At 42.5% G+C, this 17,077-nt stretch overlaps 1 protein-coding gene across 1 annotated transcript in view; it reads right to left on the bottom strand.

The window, feature by feature from the left end:
• SPNS2 (spinster homolog 2 (Drosophila)) overlaps window positions 1-17,077 on the bottom strand; it is a gene marked incomplete at its 5' end in the record, with an annotated part of 82,776 nt that overhangs the window by 55,791 nt on the left and 9,908 nt on the right. Inside the window, one exon of the mRNA XM_009575543.1 lies at window positions 5-141. Coding sequence (XP_009573838.1) covers window positions 5-141 — 137 coding nt within the window. The remainder of the gene's footprint in view (window positions 1-4; window positions 142-17,077) is intronic.

Genomic DNA, 17,077 nt, shown 5'->3' with positions numbered 1-17,077 from the left:
TTACCTGTTCAGTGATGAAGGAGCTTGAAAAAGTGACAGCTGACCAAAAGAAGATCCCACAGCTGAGAATGATCTTTCTGTTGAAACGGTCACCAAGGTAACCAAAGATAGGCGCTGCAACCATGAAACTACAGATGAAAACTGCAAAGGAGAGAAAAAGGAAAGAAACATTTAATAAACATCAGGCCAAGAACATGAAAACTAATTTTCTGCAAGCCAAATCCTCTAGAGTGCAGTTCCATTTAATTAGACATTCTGCAGCCCTGACTTACAAAGTTGCGCAGTCTTTCAGAAGTCAGTGTTTCCTTAATCAAACAGATTTTTCATTCCCGGAGAAACTTCAGACCAGTGAACTCGTACTGCATTTGAAAGCACCAGCCCCTCACAGCCCACTGCGAGCTCAGCGTCCAGGGATGGGCAAAACCAGGACACAATAAATTAAGAGCTTCTGCCTAGATGTCACTGAGAAGGTGAAGTGGAGGTTGGAAGGAGTTTCAAGCAAAGAGAAAGCAAGCCAAAGGCTCCTTGTTGGATCTTGCAGCAGAGACCAGAGAGAAATAGGCCACAGAACCTGAAGTTCTTCCATCCTTCCTAGCAGTATTTTAAGGCAACCATGAAACAGTGAGGAAAAACAGTTAACACTACCATCATCCTACCAGCACCAGCCCTGTAGTTAGACAGAAAGCTACCACTTCCTCATTAGGTCCTTTCACCAGCACTGAACTTGTACTTAAACCCATCACTGAGCAGCAGTTTCATTAAAAGAAAGAGTTTTAACCTACAAAGCCCTAGCAGACCAGGAATGTCCTCATCTGAAAGGCTACGAGTTCACCTTTCTCCTTTCTCCCCCCCAGAAAAACCCGAAGCATTAACCCAAGACCTTCTGTCATGTAGGAATGAGGCTCTTGCTAGAATAACCTCTGCAAAATCTCCTCGACTTCAGAGTTCACTCCTCCAGCTTAGCTCAAAACAATCTGGCCAGTGACACCACTGAGAACACCTGAAATGAGGCACTCACACCATATTCATGATTAATTTGGAACTTGGCAGAAATTGCCAGGTTTTAAGCTGATTTATACCTGGCTTTTTTCTGTCCACATTAGAGACTTGGATGAGAGCAACTACATCGATTTTACTGCCGAGCAGTATGAACTTTTTGACTTTCACTGTCTTGGGTTCAGCAAACCCAGAAGGATTTGGGTGGGACACTGGAATACCTGGAGATCCCTCTTTAGCCACAGAGTTATGACTCATTAATTATTGGGTAGTTCTTGGAAGGCAGGGTGGGCTTTTGGCATTTTCTAACCCCAGTTGTCTACTTTTAATTGTATAAAATGGGGTGGGGGGGATAGACTAGGGAAAAAAAAAGGCAAGAGCAGAGGATACACACCCCTTTGTTTGGAGTGCATGCATAAAATTAAAGTGGTTAAGACCCAAATCATGAATTTTTCATGGATGATGATATATGATAACTCAAAAACGTGCAGAATGCTGAACTATGAAATGATCTAAATGTCTCTTCCTTTTTAATATATTAAGATGTCAAAGCTGCTTTATAAATAATACATAGCCATTTGCAGCTATATTTTGTGAGCCATACGATTGTGTGTATGTCAATTTTGCACTGTGATATTTGATAGGAATTACAGATTTACTCTTTTTATATTTAGAGTAAAATAAACAGAGATAACACAGAAATTTTAAGACATGAAGAGAAGCACATGCAACATTCTATCACGCATACAGCCCAAGAGCCCCACCGTTCTGCTGACGCTGGTTCCCTGCTTAGTCACAGGACAGGGACTGCCTGGGTAAATGCTGTCTTTCCCAGGCAGGGGCATTTTGTCATGCTCACCCACCCCTGCAGCACAGCCCGGCTCCCCGAGCTGCACACCCCTGAACCCCTTGATTCTCCAGTGAACTTGGCTCTAGTAGACCAGGAGTGGCTTACAAATCTCTACTCTGCAAGGGTACATCTGCACTGGCCCCAGTCCAACAAGGCACTTAAGCACATGCTTATATTAAGCACTTGAGAGTCATCAATTCCATGATGAAGTGCTTTCCTGAATTAACACCGAAGTGCTCGGCACCTTGCAAAGCTGGTGCAGCAACCTGGCATGAAGGATATGTGACTGTTTATTGGGAATGAGAAGCACAAAATCACTCTGACTCATACAGAGCAGTGTGCCCCTTGCAATTTGACCCTGCCCTTGGAAGGACACTGAAATTCGTTCATCTCAGAATCAGATATTCTGCCATTTTTACGATGTAAAAAGACATGAAGCTAAAAAAGCTTCTAAGGGAAAATTAGAAATATCCAAGTCAGCATCCCACCATTTCAAATATCAAATAACCTGATTAATTCAAATTTGAGACATGGAGGGTGTGATCCAAAATTCACATTAATCAGTGGGATTATTGGCTTCAATGACTTCTGGATCATAAACGCAAAGTCTAATTCTGGAATTTGGGCAAAAGCAGGCAAAAAGCACAAACCTCCTCTTTCCAGTAAAACAAACCAAAAAAAAAGATCGTCCAATGCCTTTCCAACAACATACATCCTGCTGTTACTCAAATCCCTTCGGAGAATTTATTTTTGGAAGATTCTGAACTGAGCTGTGAGTTTTGTCACTGGTAAGCAGCTGACTTGACAGCTCCACAAGGTGTAAAACGAAAGGACAACAGAACCTAATAAATAATATGTAATGGAACACAGCTGTCATGATAACAAATGCAATTTATATCAAAGTATTTATGACCCAAATATGCATCAGAGCATTGATTGACTCAAATAAATGCAGAATATGATGGCTGTGTGGTCTGTCAAAAGGATCTGCCTGTTACAGGCATTTCCCATGAATCAATTTTTACAATTACTCCTGCAAATGACAGATGAGACTCTTTAACAACAGACTGGGTTGGCAGAATAGAGGTGAATGAATCTAGGGCATGTCACCAGGTGGGGTGGAAACCCAAGTTACTCTAGACCAGGAGTTGAGGTTCTGCAACAACTAAGCACCATGAAGGAGAGATCTTATCCAGAAGACAGAAAACTGCCAGCACGTTCAGGTGGAGAGAGGGGCTGCAAAAAAATGATTAATTTGTAGAGAAAGATGGCCACAGCATAAGGGATGCATTCCAGTAAAGGAACCTGGCACTTGTGCCAAGCCTCTTCCTATCTGGCTCCTCTCCCCTCTTCCACAGCACTTTCTGCTCCTCGCACTCACCCACTCCCCATTTAATATCCAAGTGACACCACAGCAGCTGCAGCTTCGGCTCAACCCACGGCCACAAATCTTTTATATTAGGAGAGAGCTGTGACAGAGGCTGGCATTTCATTTGCCTCTTCCCAATCAACAGCTCCTCTTCCCGTTTACACTTAAAGCCATCTCAGAACATTACCAACTCTTGAGAAGACATACAGTGCAAGCCAGGGCAGAGTTAGAAATCCATTGGGATTTGGGATGAGCTACTGCAAAGGTAGTGATCGCTTTCGGAGCAGCTGTGGGCAGGTATAGCTGTGTCAGACACCATTATGCATGCCATACAGCTAATTTCTCTTGGTAAATGATCTCCAACAGTGCCAGCAGAAGTGGCTCAGTCCCAGCACTGGGTGGAGCTGCGATACATTTCTGCAGGAGCAAATTACCGTGTGAGCAAAGGATGAATAAACAGACACATAATGAATACCATCCCAGGAGGGAGGTTCTTTTAAGTACAGGTATTTTCAAAAGGAGATCCCATTTGTCTTTATACCTCCCTTTGTGGCTTAGCCGCTGAAATGCCGACTGCGGTGAGAATGCAGGAAGAGTATAATTGCCCAAACAGGATGGCTTGGTGTCTATTTCTGCCTCTGAATGCCTGTCCCACCCTGTACAGGTGCACAGGCACCTTTGCAGCCAGCACTGCCCAGCTTTTTCTGTGCATGGCTGGAATTACAAAAATGTGCAGCATAAAAAAAAATACTAAAATCTTACACCTCCCACGCAAACACCCACCAGAGAAGGACAGCATCGTCCCCAGCCTCTATTGCCTACTTCATGTACTGTAGCTTCAGCCATCTTTCAGGGATTATGGCCAGGGAGCTGCTATTTAGCCCACACTTTCCGCTCTCAAGAGCTGTCTGTGTACCCAGTGGAAAAGTAAACCCCCAGGCAGTGGAAGCAAAGGAGATGAGGGGAGAGGGAGAAACTGTAGACTTTATGTTTAACAGTCACAAAAAGCTCCTGCCTACTGGAACTAGATTTCATTGCTCTTATTTTTCTCTTCCTTCCCTCCAAACAAAAATTTACCAGCTTGACTCTACAACTGTTCCCTGAAACAGCTCTGACCCATCAGCTTTCCACCCCTGGATTCCAAAGACGCTGTTGCCTCTGTCTCATTTGCTCTTCTCTTACGTGGACTGATCAACCCTTTGTATCTCAGAGAGGGGCTTCTCCTGCCAGCAGGTCATCCGCTCATCCACCCAGTATAACCAAGAAGGAAGAGAGGCACACACAGAGGCTGCATTTCCTCAGTTACTGGAAGGTTGAGAGGATCACAGGCACCTCCAAGAAAATATCCCTTCTTTTGGTTTTGACTTCAAGCACACAGGGTTTATTTTTTCCTATCAGGAATAATGCTAGAAAGGTTCAGGTTCAGGTAAAAATAGCTCATTCTCTCTATGCAGGGATGCTCAACAAGAAAAAAATAGTGGCTATCTTTGAGCTCTGAGTCAGCATGAAACCGTATACACACGTCTAATTGAGTGCTGACAACGTGTTTGGCTCTGTGGAAGGCAAACCCAGACAGCCTCTGCCTCAAGGGACTGGCAATCCACTTAGACACAGCAAAGGACTATGTGCTGTGAGGTTGTTAATATATTCCCAACAACAAATTTCCAAACAATGAGAATACCTAAACACCCAGCTGGCTGTGGATGGGATAATTCACGGGTGTGTACAAGCACAATCCTGCTCTTGCTGCATAAGACACTGCCCTGCTGCGATTTATTTGAGCCACTTCTGTTCCAAGGACTTTTGGTCATGAATGCACATGTTTCTCAAGCTGCTTATGGGACCAGCTGCCCTCTACCTGGAATGGTGAATAAAGACTCTCCCAATAGCCCAACCACCCCTTCTGTTTCAAAGACATGGTTTTGCAATGCTTCTTTTTTTATTTTTATGTTCATTAGAGTTTTATGCTACTAATACTACTACTACTACTCCTCAGCACATACATACACAGAACATTTAATCACGGTGAGGCTTGGGACAATTTAGAAAGGAAGTTAAACATCATTAATTTCTACTTCAGGGCTAAGGAAATTAAGACACAGGAAAGTGACCTGCCCAGGATGAACTACAGAAATCTTGAACCCATGCAGGTCTTCCAGATTCAGCAGTGTCCTGTTTACAGGACCATATCTATGCTAAAGGTATTTTTGAAGGCCTACAATCACAATTAAAAGCAATTTTTTTTCTTACAACACCATACAAGCCAAGCAAGAACAAAGATCCTTTCATGCTACTTAACCATTGAACCTGATAGTTCAGACACAACATGGTGATGTGACCAAGGTAAAAGTGATATCTGACCACGGGGCAATCGAAGGCCCTGGGAAATCTCAGCAATGTGATTTAAAACATTCATCCGTTGATGAAGATGAATTCTTACAATACAATTGCTTGTACAAAATATCACCCCTGAAAGCATCATTATCACAAGCTCTATTATAGGTACGCTGTTACATCACCCTCCGCATGGACTTTGTTTTACTTATTTCTAATTCAACAGCCAACAGATGGTTCATATTACTGCATTTTGCTAAGTGCAAAACACAAGGATCACCAGGTTCCAGACTATCATGCAGACTAGAAGTTTCTGACAAGTGTAAGGAGCTTTGAAACACACCATCAGTTCCGTATGTTGTGCAAAGCTGTCATATACTGACAGCACCGAACAGAAGCATTTAAAAAAAAAAGGCTTTAGAACACACCAAATCAATTGGACTTCAGTATAAATGTTTGGTTTGGACGTGGCCTGAAATGCTCGCCCAGAACAGACCACAATACAAGATGAAATAGAGAATTTCATAAATGCCTCATTCCTGTGTGTTTGTGTCCTTAGCAAATTAATGAGGAGAAAAAAAGTGCTTTAAAAGGTGTGGACCTAATTACTCACACTGATTGCATTTCTCTAGTATCTCTGTTTGGCAGGACACTCTAGATTGCCTTTCCCTCACTGCAGATGCCACTCATCAGTATTCAAGCTCCAATCTTGTCTTCTCCATAGGGAACATGTTGCACCACGAGGTGCCAGTTTTTTCCTTAGAGCAAACTGATATAAAATATAAACAACATGTTTAGGATGACTATATACACAGACAGTTGACATACACATTTACATTGAGAAGGTGGCTGCTGTACAATACCACTTGATTTCATTTGCTGTGACAGGGTCAGAACCCAGTTACAAAAACACACTTATGAAGCCAGACAAGGCCTGAACACAGCTTTCCTGGCAAGTTCATGATTGACTCAACAATACACAAGATGCAGCCCCGGGAAGAATTCGGCGCTGATAATTCCCCTCCTTTTCCTCACTGCAGAAACCAGATTCTTCCAAGAGTTAGCCCTTATATTCCCAGCAAAGGATATCCTGAAGGCTTGCTTTGTTCACCTTAGCCAAGAAGAATAATTGCTTCAGTGGGAATTGCTGGGAAATCCACTCCTTGGAAACAGAAAATCAGATAAGAATAGCCAGAAAACCAGTGCAATAACACACTAATGCCACCTGAGCTTTGAGAGGAACTGTGTTAGGCAAAGAGCAACCACTGTGGTCAAACAGAAGTAATTGCTGTCAAAACTGCCATATATAGTACAATATATCATTGATCCATACAGTGGTGAGTATGTGATGTTACAGATGTGAGAGGTATTTCACTCATTCTGTGCATTGCTGCACAGGGATGGAGAAATATTCCTCTTCAGTCCCAAATGCCTAGACAACAGCTACAAGAAATAACTCTAACAAAAGTGAAGGCTGAAGAGGGAAACAACCCTTACACGTGAGTACTGTTGCCCACAGACTGGCAAAGACCAGAGTCCAATGGCCGTGGCAGTTCCTTACATGAGTAGGCTTCCAGACAAAATCATTCAAATACAAATCAAACCATGAAACATTCAACTCAACAAATCCGTCTGCAAGTACTGCTGCATGTCCAGTAGTGGAAGTAAAACCACAGCTATGAGATGTGAACTACTGTCGTTCTGGTCTTCTAAAGAGCCCATTTTAAAGGCTGTTCAGAGGATACAGGACAGTTTGATCACCACCAGTGAGAGGTGACTATAACCGGTGAGCTGTCAACTGCTCTGGCACCGCTGCTGGCGGGCTGAGACAGGGACGTGCCTGCAGCCAGCAGTGTTACTGCTCACGGCCAGAAGACAGAGAGACCCAGAAATGATCAGGTACAATGCACTGCAGAGAACGCGAACCCTGCATAATATACACTGCCCTCCCACATAAACTTAAAGGAAAGACAAACAATGTCTCCAGCCTACTTTCTATACACCTAAGCCAGTATCTCTATAAAACTGATCACTCCATGGTCCTCACTCCTATGGTCCATAGCATACCAGCACTCCCCAAAGAGTAGTAATGATGCTCCTCTCACTTAGGCCTCACAAAAACTGCCATAAAGTTTCAAAGTTTGAAATCAGTCTTGGTTTCCTGATTCAGGCAATCAGCGTTGTAAGGGCAAGGAAAAAATGGCTTTGAATTAAAAGCTAAGATCTAAAACAGCACTCAAATTTTTCACCTTTTTTTTTTTAATTAATTTCCAATATTATGTCAATTGAAGCTGCATTTAAAGATTCAGCCGTTCTTATCTTGCTTATTGCTAAAGCAATTAAGTAGAAGGTTATTCACAGTTATTATTTCACAATCGTTTTCCACATCCACTGAGGTCCAATTCTATCATGCTGTACTTCAAAATTTTTTATCTAAGTGTACAGTGGAAAAGCTAGCATTTGACTGTGCTGTTCAGTCTCTCTGGATGTCCAGCAAATTTACTTGGAGCAGGAGCTAACTTGCTACTAGATTAAATTTTGAACAGCTGACCACAGACAACATAATTTAAAAAGAAAAGAGGAAAAACTCAAACCCACCTTCTGCTTTTCACTTTGGGAATTACAGTGATTACATTACCATTGTTTTAAAGGGATTTGGGCAACCTGAACATCAATAAACCAGTTACGGTGTTCCTAGAGATGCGCTTCATAACGCAATGCTGCAGGCAGCCATCCGAAGGAAAGGTGCCAGTGTACAGCTTACAGCCCACCGCTCCACTTGTGCCTAAACTGGTGCTTGCCTGAGCCTGCAGCAAGCTGGTTCGGGGAGACGAGCAGACAGCCAGCCCGGACGAATGTCTTTGCAATGAAATAAATAGCGTATTTGCTAACAGAATGTCTTCTGTGGCTAGGCAGTGTGTTTGACTGGAGAATTAAAATTTACACATAAGAACATTTGAGGAGGAGCAGATACCACCTTTCCCCATCAATTTAAAAAAGTCTTCACATCTGGATCAGTCCCCCAATCTGGTTCATTACACGGTGGGTGAAAAGAGGGGGCAGGAACAGAAGGCTGTGGCAGAATTTGCTTTCCATGGCAGTGCCATACAAAAGGCATGCAAATCATTGCCTAGGACAGCATTAGATTTCTGACACTTAGGAGCAGAACCCAGAAAATGAGCTGTCTGTCAGTATTTAAATTCTGCTTTTGCATTTCTTACCATTCAGAAATGAATGACTAAATAAGTCAAGGCCACTTTTGTTTTATAGCCACTTCCACTTTGAGTTGTATTTCTGCAAAATGCTTTTAGTGTGGTTTGATTTAGACTCCTGACCAAAGTCGATGGAAGGACTCCCACTTGATTTAGTGGGCATGAGAGCTGAGTTTTTTGTTTAGATATAACTGCTTACAAATCCCCAATGACAGCAGAGATCAGAACCTCTTTACTAGTAAACATTTAGTACTTGCAAGTTTATTGCATCCCTGTAACACAAAAGGTTGTTACTGGGAAAAGCACAGAGAGCATCAAAAAGAATTGTCAAAAGGATGAAATAGGTCCTTTTACAGTAAAACATTAAACATACTGGAAAAGAAACAACTGATGTGGGATATAGAAGAGATCTAGCACTATGAGTAGCATGGAAGAGGGGAAAACTGAATCACCCTCTCTCTTAGAAGACTGAGCAGGTGGCATCAAATAAGACTGGATGCTGCGAAATTCAAACCAAAGGAGATATTTCATGCATGAAACTTAACTAAATACTGGGATTTTATCACAGGAGGCTATGGGAGCTCAGAGTTTATGTTATTTCAAAACAGGATTGGACAAAATCCTGGAAGAATACTAATATAAGGACTGATAAAGGTAACTCCTCTAGTTCAGAAAGGCCTCAACTATACAGTTGATAGGGTATATCGGGGAACTATCACCATAATCCTGTCCTGTTCTTTTATTTTTTTCCCCTATATATGTGCTATTGATCACAACCAAAGACTGAATAATATACTAAAAGGACCTCCGGTCTCGACTGGTACAACCATTCCCATGTTATTCTGCAAAAAAAAAAAAAAAAATTAGGATGACAAAATTGCATCTGCATCATTTCCTCCAGCTTGATTAGGTAATGGCTTATTAACATGTTATTGAGTTGCACCTAAAATTATTTCTAAAAGCTGGAACGTGGTTCAGTTACATTTCTAAACCCACAGGTGACTTTGTACCCGCACATGCACACTCACAGGGTAAAGTAACGAAGTACCCAGTCAGTTAACAGAAGCTTTGTCCCCTTGCAGTTTCTTCTCCATTTGACTTAACTGGCTCTGACTGTTGGAGGACTTTGCAGGTTAACACAGTGGAGCGAAAGAGGACATCATCCCTTCCTGGCTGCAGCCTCGGAGCTCATACAATGCGTGACATGGGTCGGTTTGCCATTATGCAATTAATTGCAGGAAAACCTTATTAACTTAGCTAGCCAATTAGGATGGATTTGTATTCATTCTGGTCAGTCCTGAATCAGACATGAGATCCCAGAGGTACAGAGATTGGTCAATGGCTTTGCAGCACTGCAACATCACGAGTGACACTGCTACAAGATTGGTTTTGCCTCAACACGACTAAAATACACCTAAAACAACCTTAGCTGCCATTATAGCAACAGCCAGTAATCACTCCTAGCACTGATGAAAGTCTGCATTTTAAAGAAGAGCAGTTTTGCTTTTCCCTTTCTGTGCAGTTTTCCAGGACGTTCTGCACACGTGCTGTCCGTCTGAGAGCTTCAATCACCAGTAAAGCTCCAGCAGGGAGGAGGGCTGCTCTCATTTGCCAGGGGGATGAAGTGTCTGTACCAGGGCTCAGGGCTAGAAAAAGGTGTCTTGAGAAAAGCATTTAAATAACCACAAAACCAAAGGATCTTTATTTTACTCTATTCCCTTCCTGTACTTGAGATCTTACTTTTTCCATTGCCATTATGACACCAGGCACACACGACAACCGCATTCACAGAAGCCTTTGGAAAGAAAGGTGAGATCTCCTGAAAGAACCGGTCAGGCTTTCCCTTGCGCCAGTACTAGAGCTTGTGTGGCCATCTGGAGAGCAAAATCAGGGAACTGCTGAGGAGTAGAACTAAACTTGTCCCTTTTCTGGCAGGGTCCCTGATCTGTGGCACAGCAGCGCAAGTGCCAGGCAGGCAGTGTAGCGGGAGGACAGAAGCAAGCCAGTTTCCTTAGGGCAGGAAGAGTTATCTGCACCTTTGCCCATAAAGCCTTTTCGACCACAGCGTGCGCTTAAACACACCAAGAAACGACAGCCTAAAGCTGATAATGCAGAATAATCTAAATCCCTTGATCCTTGAAATCTGCATTGAGTACCGTGAATTAGATTTAACTAGCAATAAAATACTTGAAATCTGTTACTCACTTAATAGAATGATACATCATTTGTATCTGGTATGAAGAGAAATAATGTTCCTTGTTTCCAATTTGAGACAGAGGGGGCAGACTGTTTTCATCCTAAAATGAGGTTTATCATCTTTCTTTACAACTGCACCACTAATCCTGCATCCTACCTCAACTAACATTTTAATTTCAAATAATTCACTAGTGTGCAATAGGAGTTACTCTGTCTCAAAGAGAAATCAATCTCAAAACCTACTTCCTGCAGCAACAGAGAACAGGCGAGAGAGGAGACACTTTGAAGGTATGATGTATTACTAATGAATTCTTTGCTACATGTAATTTACCAACAGCAGCAGGTTCCTAAGAAAAACAATGCAATAGGAAGTGCTTCCACTCCTCTTTAGAGTGGAATCAAGAGCTTCTCATGCCACAGTACTCACAGAAACTTGCTAAAAGAATTGTTCATCTGACATTCTTATCCCAGAGCTTCAGGTTTGTTTGGGTTTGTTTTTAAAAGGAAATTCAAAAATAAATGACTATTCTGCAGTAGGAATGCCTTGCTAACCTCTACACATGAGTTTCTAATAGCTGCTGGTTGCATTTACAAAGCGGGAGAAACCCTGCAGTGACCCAACATAGACTTCATAAATATGCCATACAAACAGCCAGGGCACAGGACAGCTAACTCAGTTACAGTTCCATGACAGGGCGAGGGATTCGGGGAAGGCTGGTGCACAGATGCTGGTTTTGCTAGTAGTCTCGGCCAGAAAGAGACCCTCAGCCATCACCTTCCACTGGGGTCGCAAGCTCCGGGGGGATTTTGCAGCTATCAGTCCTGAGGGCTGTGCTGGTGGGAACTGAGGGGATGCTGAGAGAGGCAAGAAAAAGCAACATCAAAGCCTTGCAAATCCACACGGCTCTGCTTTGGGAACGGGGAGGGGGACACAGTTCTTTGCTGACATTCTCCCCAGGCAGCCAGTGGGACTGACTGATTTCTGTTTAATTATTATTACAGTTCTTTAGGGGGCTGTTGTACCATCTATAGTGGGCTTAGCAAAACACATGCTCCCTCTTTTGAAGGGAAAATGGCCATACTCTCATTTTAATTATGCAATTGGCTATCAACTAACACAGCACTGACAGCCTCATTAGAAACATTTTCTACTCTGGCCAGGACAGAGGTATAAAATGAGACTTTGCTCTCAAGCTTTTAATGTCTATCATTGACATTCACCAAAGCTGTCCTATTGAGAGTTAAAACTGAAGCCATATCTGCAGATTACATGTTCCAGAAATTGCTCAGGAAAGCATGCAAACACAGGGCAAATGGAGAGGAAACGCTTTGGGGTGAATGAGAGCTCCAGGGCACTCCAGATGCTGCTTCGGTGTTATCACCAAAGTGCAGGAGTGATGTGTGGACAATGTCTGGACAGGGAAGGACAAAGAAGCATATCCACAACGTGCGTTTGTACATGTGCAAATAAAAGTGTGTCAGGGTTTGGTAAGCAAACTCCTTTCACACCATTCTTCTGCAAAATTGTTACCTTTCCAATTCAAGCCATGCATCTTCAGGAGTGCTTTTAGCAGGTCAGAAAAACGGCATCTTCTAAAATCAGTAAAAACTCAATAACTAAGAAAATTATCAATCTGAAGGGAAAATTGCTGATTCATCTCTGTGTATTGTAGCTAACTTCCTTCACAGAGGTCAGTTCAAATCTTTCTAAATTTCTAAACAGACTAACTTCACCCTGGGCTTACACTGCCTGCCTTTAGTTATCTGGAGGAAGGCAAACATTTGTTAGATTAAACTGAATTTTAAGGGATGAAAATATATTGCCTCTCATCACAAGAACTTCAAGAGGACATCTGAAATACCTGATTTTTATTCACTTGCTCTAAGACGCAGGCAGCACCAACAAGGGGTATTGCTCTTAAAATCCTGCCATCTGCAGCTTTATGCTAATTCACTTTTTTAGGAATAGAAATCACTGTGGAATGGGAATATGCTAAAATCCACAGAAGATATGGATGCAAAAGCAATTTTGGGTAATTGCTTTCATTTGATGCTAATCCAACAGCTTGGGATTGTCTTATTTTCCTCGAAGTTTTCCCTCTAACTTTCCCCCCTCCCAGGGATCTTAGTGCTTGATATAGATAGCTTCATATTTATTTGTGGAGGAAGTACATAAATTTCTTAACTCTGCCCACCAAACCCTTACTTCTAAAAAGCTGCTTGCTGCTCAGAGTGGGAATTTAAGTATTTTGTCCTGCTCAACTGCCTGCTTTTTTCTGAGTTGCCTGTAAAATACAATAGTGTCTCGTGCAATGACAGCTCTTGCTATATAAGCTACCACCCATCAAGGACTGGTCCAAAACCACACTAATTTTACAGAGGAAATTTCTATAGTGCTGACTGCGTTTCAATTCAAAGCAGCAACACAGAGGAGAGAAAAGCATCTCTCGATGGAATCTCACAGTTTCGCCTTAACAGCAGTGTCCATCTTTCTGCCTAAGGCCTTGGCAGTGTACAAATAATAGCAAGTCCCCCAATAAAAGATCTTTCATGTAACCTCAGGAGACCACTTCATAAGAACACAAGAACAATGGCAACAGATCAGAAAAGCATGTAGTCTTGCATCCTGTCTGTGACAGTGACAGCAATCAGATCCTTCCGAGGAAAGTACACAAAATTCCTACACAGGCAGCTGAATTACTCAGATGCTGGCTTAAGCCCTCCCAAGAATTATAATGTGTTATCCACATAAAGATCTTGTCGTTTAAGCTCTGGCCCTGACAACACTCCTTGTGGCATTCGTTTCCACAAGCTAACTGTTCACTGATAAGTTTTTGGAGTGCTTTCCGGCAAACTGACCTGTACTGATTGCTTCTGCATTATGAGGAAAACGTAAGAAAAACACACACCCTGCTTTTTAAGACATTAATTACTTTATGTGCTCTTAAATTACGCGTTATTTTTAAGAATGAGCAAATTAATAACACAGATTATCTTTAAAACAATTCCTGTAAGAAGGAAGTGAAGGGTGCGCATGTGAAGACAAAATGTGAGTACACGCAGGGGCCGGGGCTGGCTGAATTGGACTAGACACGTTGGCCAAGAGTGTCGTGTGTGTAAATGCACTTGCTGTCTAGTTTCATTATGAGTCACGAATTCTCTAAAAGGCAAGGAAGGAACCATTGGCGCTCTCACTTACCCTGTGTACCCTGAACTAATTCTTACTTGTTTTATTACCCCAGTCATTACACTCGCACAGTCACAGACGCTGCGTGTTCAGACAAAAACAATTCACCAGTAGCTGCAAGGGCCAGGAAATAAAAGGCTGAACCACTAACCCAGGCCGATTAACAGCACAGTGCGGGTCAGGGAGGAGTCTGGATCTACCCTTGGCAGGAAACAAGGCTCTAGCCCCTCAGCAGCTACCACGCTGCTTTCTCTTGCTGTTGAAGTACATCAGGTAACTCCACCTATGCTTCTCTAAGGGGCTGGCATCTAAGCTACAAGAGACAGGCTTTCCCGACAACCACCAAACCCCTCCATCCTAACGAGATGCACAAGCGAGCCAGCAGCATTAGGAACGTGATCTTATGACACCCAGAATACCCTCAAGTCCCACAGCTTTGAGTGTCCCGCACGCGTTAGAGGGAGTCTCCTCATCATTTAAGAAGCAGCGGTCCGAGCACAGGATAGGGGTTATAAATACTTCCTACTTCCTACCCAATTCCACACGATGCCCATCGGCACTTAAACAACTCTCTGCCAGGGTACAGAGATGGCTTATCCATCCACCTTTTCAAATGCCAGCAACATTTCAATAGGCTTTTGTACCACAAAGTAAACACAAAGAGACATTGCTATTGACTGCAATTTGCAATTACATATTAACTAGTAGGACAAGAGAGCTGAACAAACAGCAGGCCACAAACACACACCTACAATGACAAGCAGTCTTCATCCTACAATGAAGAGGAATCCCAGAATACGTAAGGAAGCCTCTCGCAATTTTAAGTGGCTAGTGCTATTCGACAGAAATTATTCACTGATTCAATTTTGCTGGTAGTATTTAGAAATGCTCTTGCCTTTTGCTGTTACAAATGGCAACTTAGACAAAGAGCAAGTGTTTCAGAGCGGCTGGGTGGCCTTCAAAATGGGATAAATTCATTTAAGGAAATTGTTGAAATTCTGACATATCCCAATGTTTAATCTGCCATGGTTTGTAAAAGGAAAAGGATCATAACTACACTGGAGAATGAATTGGGTCTCTGTCTGTCTTGCAGTTGTTATTTCTAAGATTATCACCTACATGAATTTCCAAAGTGTCATCCCTGACTTGCAAAAACACCTTAATACCAAGTTGAACTGCAGCTCCAGGAGTGAGCTTTGCAACTAAACTTGCATGTGTGGATAAAAGAACATGACCTCTGTAAAAGATCCCAGGGTTAATAGTAGTTTCAATAGCCACAGTGCCTGACTGGATCCTGTTTTAAATAATCCCTCGTTTTAAATTTCTTCTGACTCGTATCTTTCTGGTAGAATGAGTACTACTGGAAAACATACTGAAATGAATACTGCAATGCGCAAGGTTTGCAAATGCAATGCCTTCATGCATCATCAACTACATTAATGGAAAAAAGGAAAGACAATATTTGGTGAATCCAGAGATTGTTAATGTATTAAAAAAGCCCATTTCATTCAGGCCTAAATATATAGAAGGTGAGACTGATGACTGACCAGTGGCCCATCTGAAGTCAGTTTGTGTTCAGCGCCTATTCCATTCACTTCCCTAGAGACCACGCCATCATAAATGTCCCAAAATGCCAGCTGAGCTTCGTTATTAGCAGTCCTATACAGCCGAAAACTAAATCTTGGGGGAAAACTTGTCATGGCATTGCCAGCAGTTTATTTGCCTGGTGATTAGACAAAAGACTCCCATTTCTGGACTACAAATTCACAAAGAACAAGTTCATTAAGTACAAACAAGAAAAACTAACATGTCTTTTATACACAGTGCAAACATTTTCTCAGCTCAGTGTGTCATATACTGTATTGTCCAAGTCATTGGGAGGTATAACATTAGCAGCTGGTAGGAATATCTCACTGGGGAGCTTTTAGTGAAAATTCAACATCCATTGTATAATATCCTGTATTATTACCTTTGCTGCCATAAAACATCCTCAGTGAGAACAAGGGCAACTTTGGACAACTTGCTTTTCAGGAAAATCTGTTCTCTCTCTCCGCATTTTTTTCCGGAGATCTTTTCTTCTAGTATTTTCTCTTTGTCTTGCCACCCTCCCCCCCAAAATATGACACATGCTAATAATTTGCCATATTATTACATCCATGGGTTTCAAAGCAGTTAGCACGCAGCATGATTGCTACATTAGCCAAAAAGCTGGAAGTAACTGAAGGCTCTGGATGGGTTAAACAGAAATGAACCCCCCCCTACACCTCTCGGCTGGCGATCCCAGCTGACGGAGTCAGGGTTCTGTGCAGACCCACGCTGCCATGGAGCATAAAAACCTCACCCATCGGCAGGTTAGATAACACATTTGTGGATTTAGCTTCACTGATCCTGTGAGGAGCTGGAAGGTTGTGTTTCCAAAGCATGCCGAACTTGGTTTCACTTCACATACCCAAACCTGAATGTCCCTTGTGAACAACACACTGATGACCTCAGTGCCCAGGACAGCACAAGAGCCAGAGCAGAGCACTAGCCTACTAGATTCCACTTATTAGCCACATCTAAAACGTCTGTCCCTTGACAGTCACCCTGTGGCCAACAAAACCCAAGTAACTCCAGCATAATAGCCAACTCGCAAGGCTGGTGTTCTGACAGATCGTGACAGATACTAGGGAAGCTAAACATCTTGAAGAAGTAGGTTTCTTTATAAGATCTCATCACATTTTATAAATGCAAAAAAATAACCCTTTGAGATAGATCCTCTTTCTAGGCCCACATGACTAAGCAAAAGCAACCACATAGCTGATGACAGTTTCAGCATTGTGAGCTACCGCAACATAGTAGTACCTTGGATTTATATATCCCAGCAGTGTTCCTGTGAACATCATACGGGCAGCATCTTGACAGTGGAAGATGTCAACTTAAAAACAAAAGGG

Source organism: Fulmarus glacialis, unplaced genomic scaffold (assembly GCF_000690835.1).
Source record: "Fulmarus glacialis isolate BGI_N327 unplaced genomic scaffold, ASM69083v1 scaffold454, whole genome shotgun sequence".
Lineage (NCBI taxonomy): Eukaryota > Metazoa > Chordata > Aves > Procellariiformes > Procellariidae > Fulmarus > Fulmarus glacialis.
This window is presented reverse-complemented; position numbering and strand designations above follow the sequence as displayed.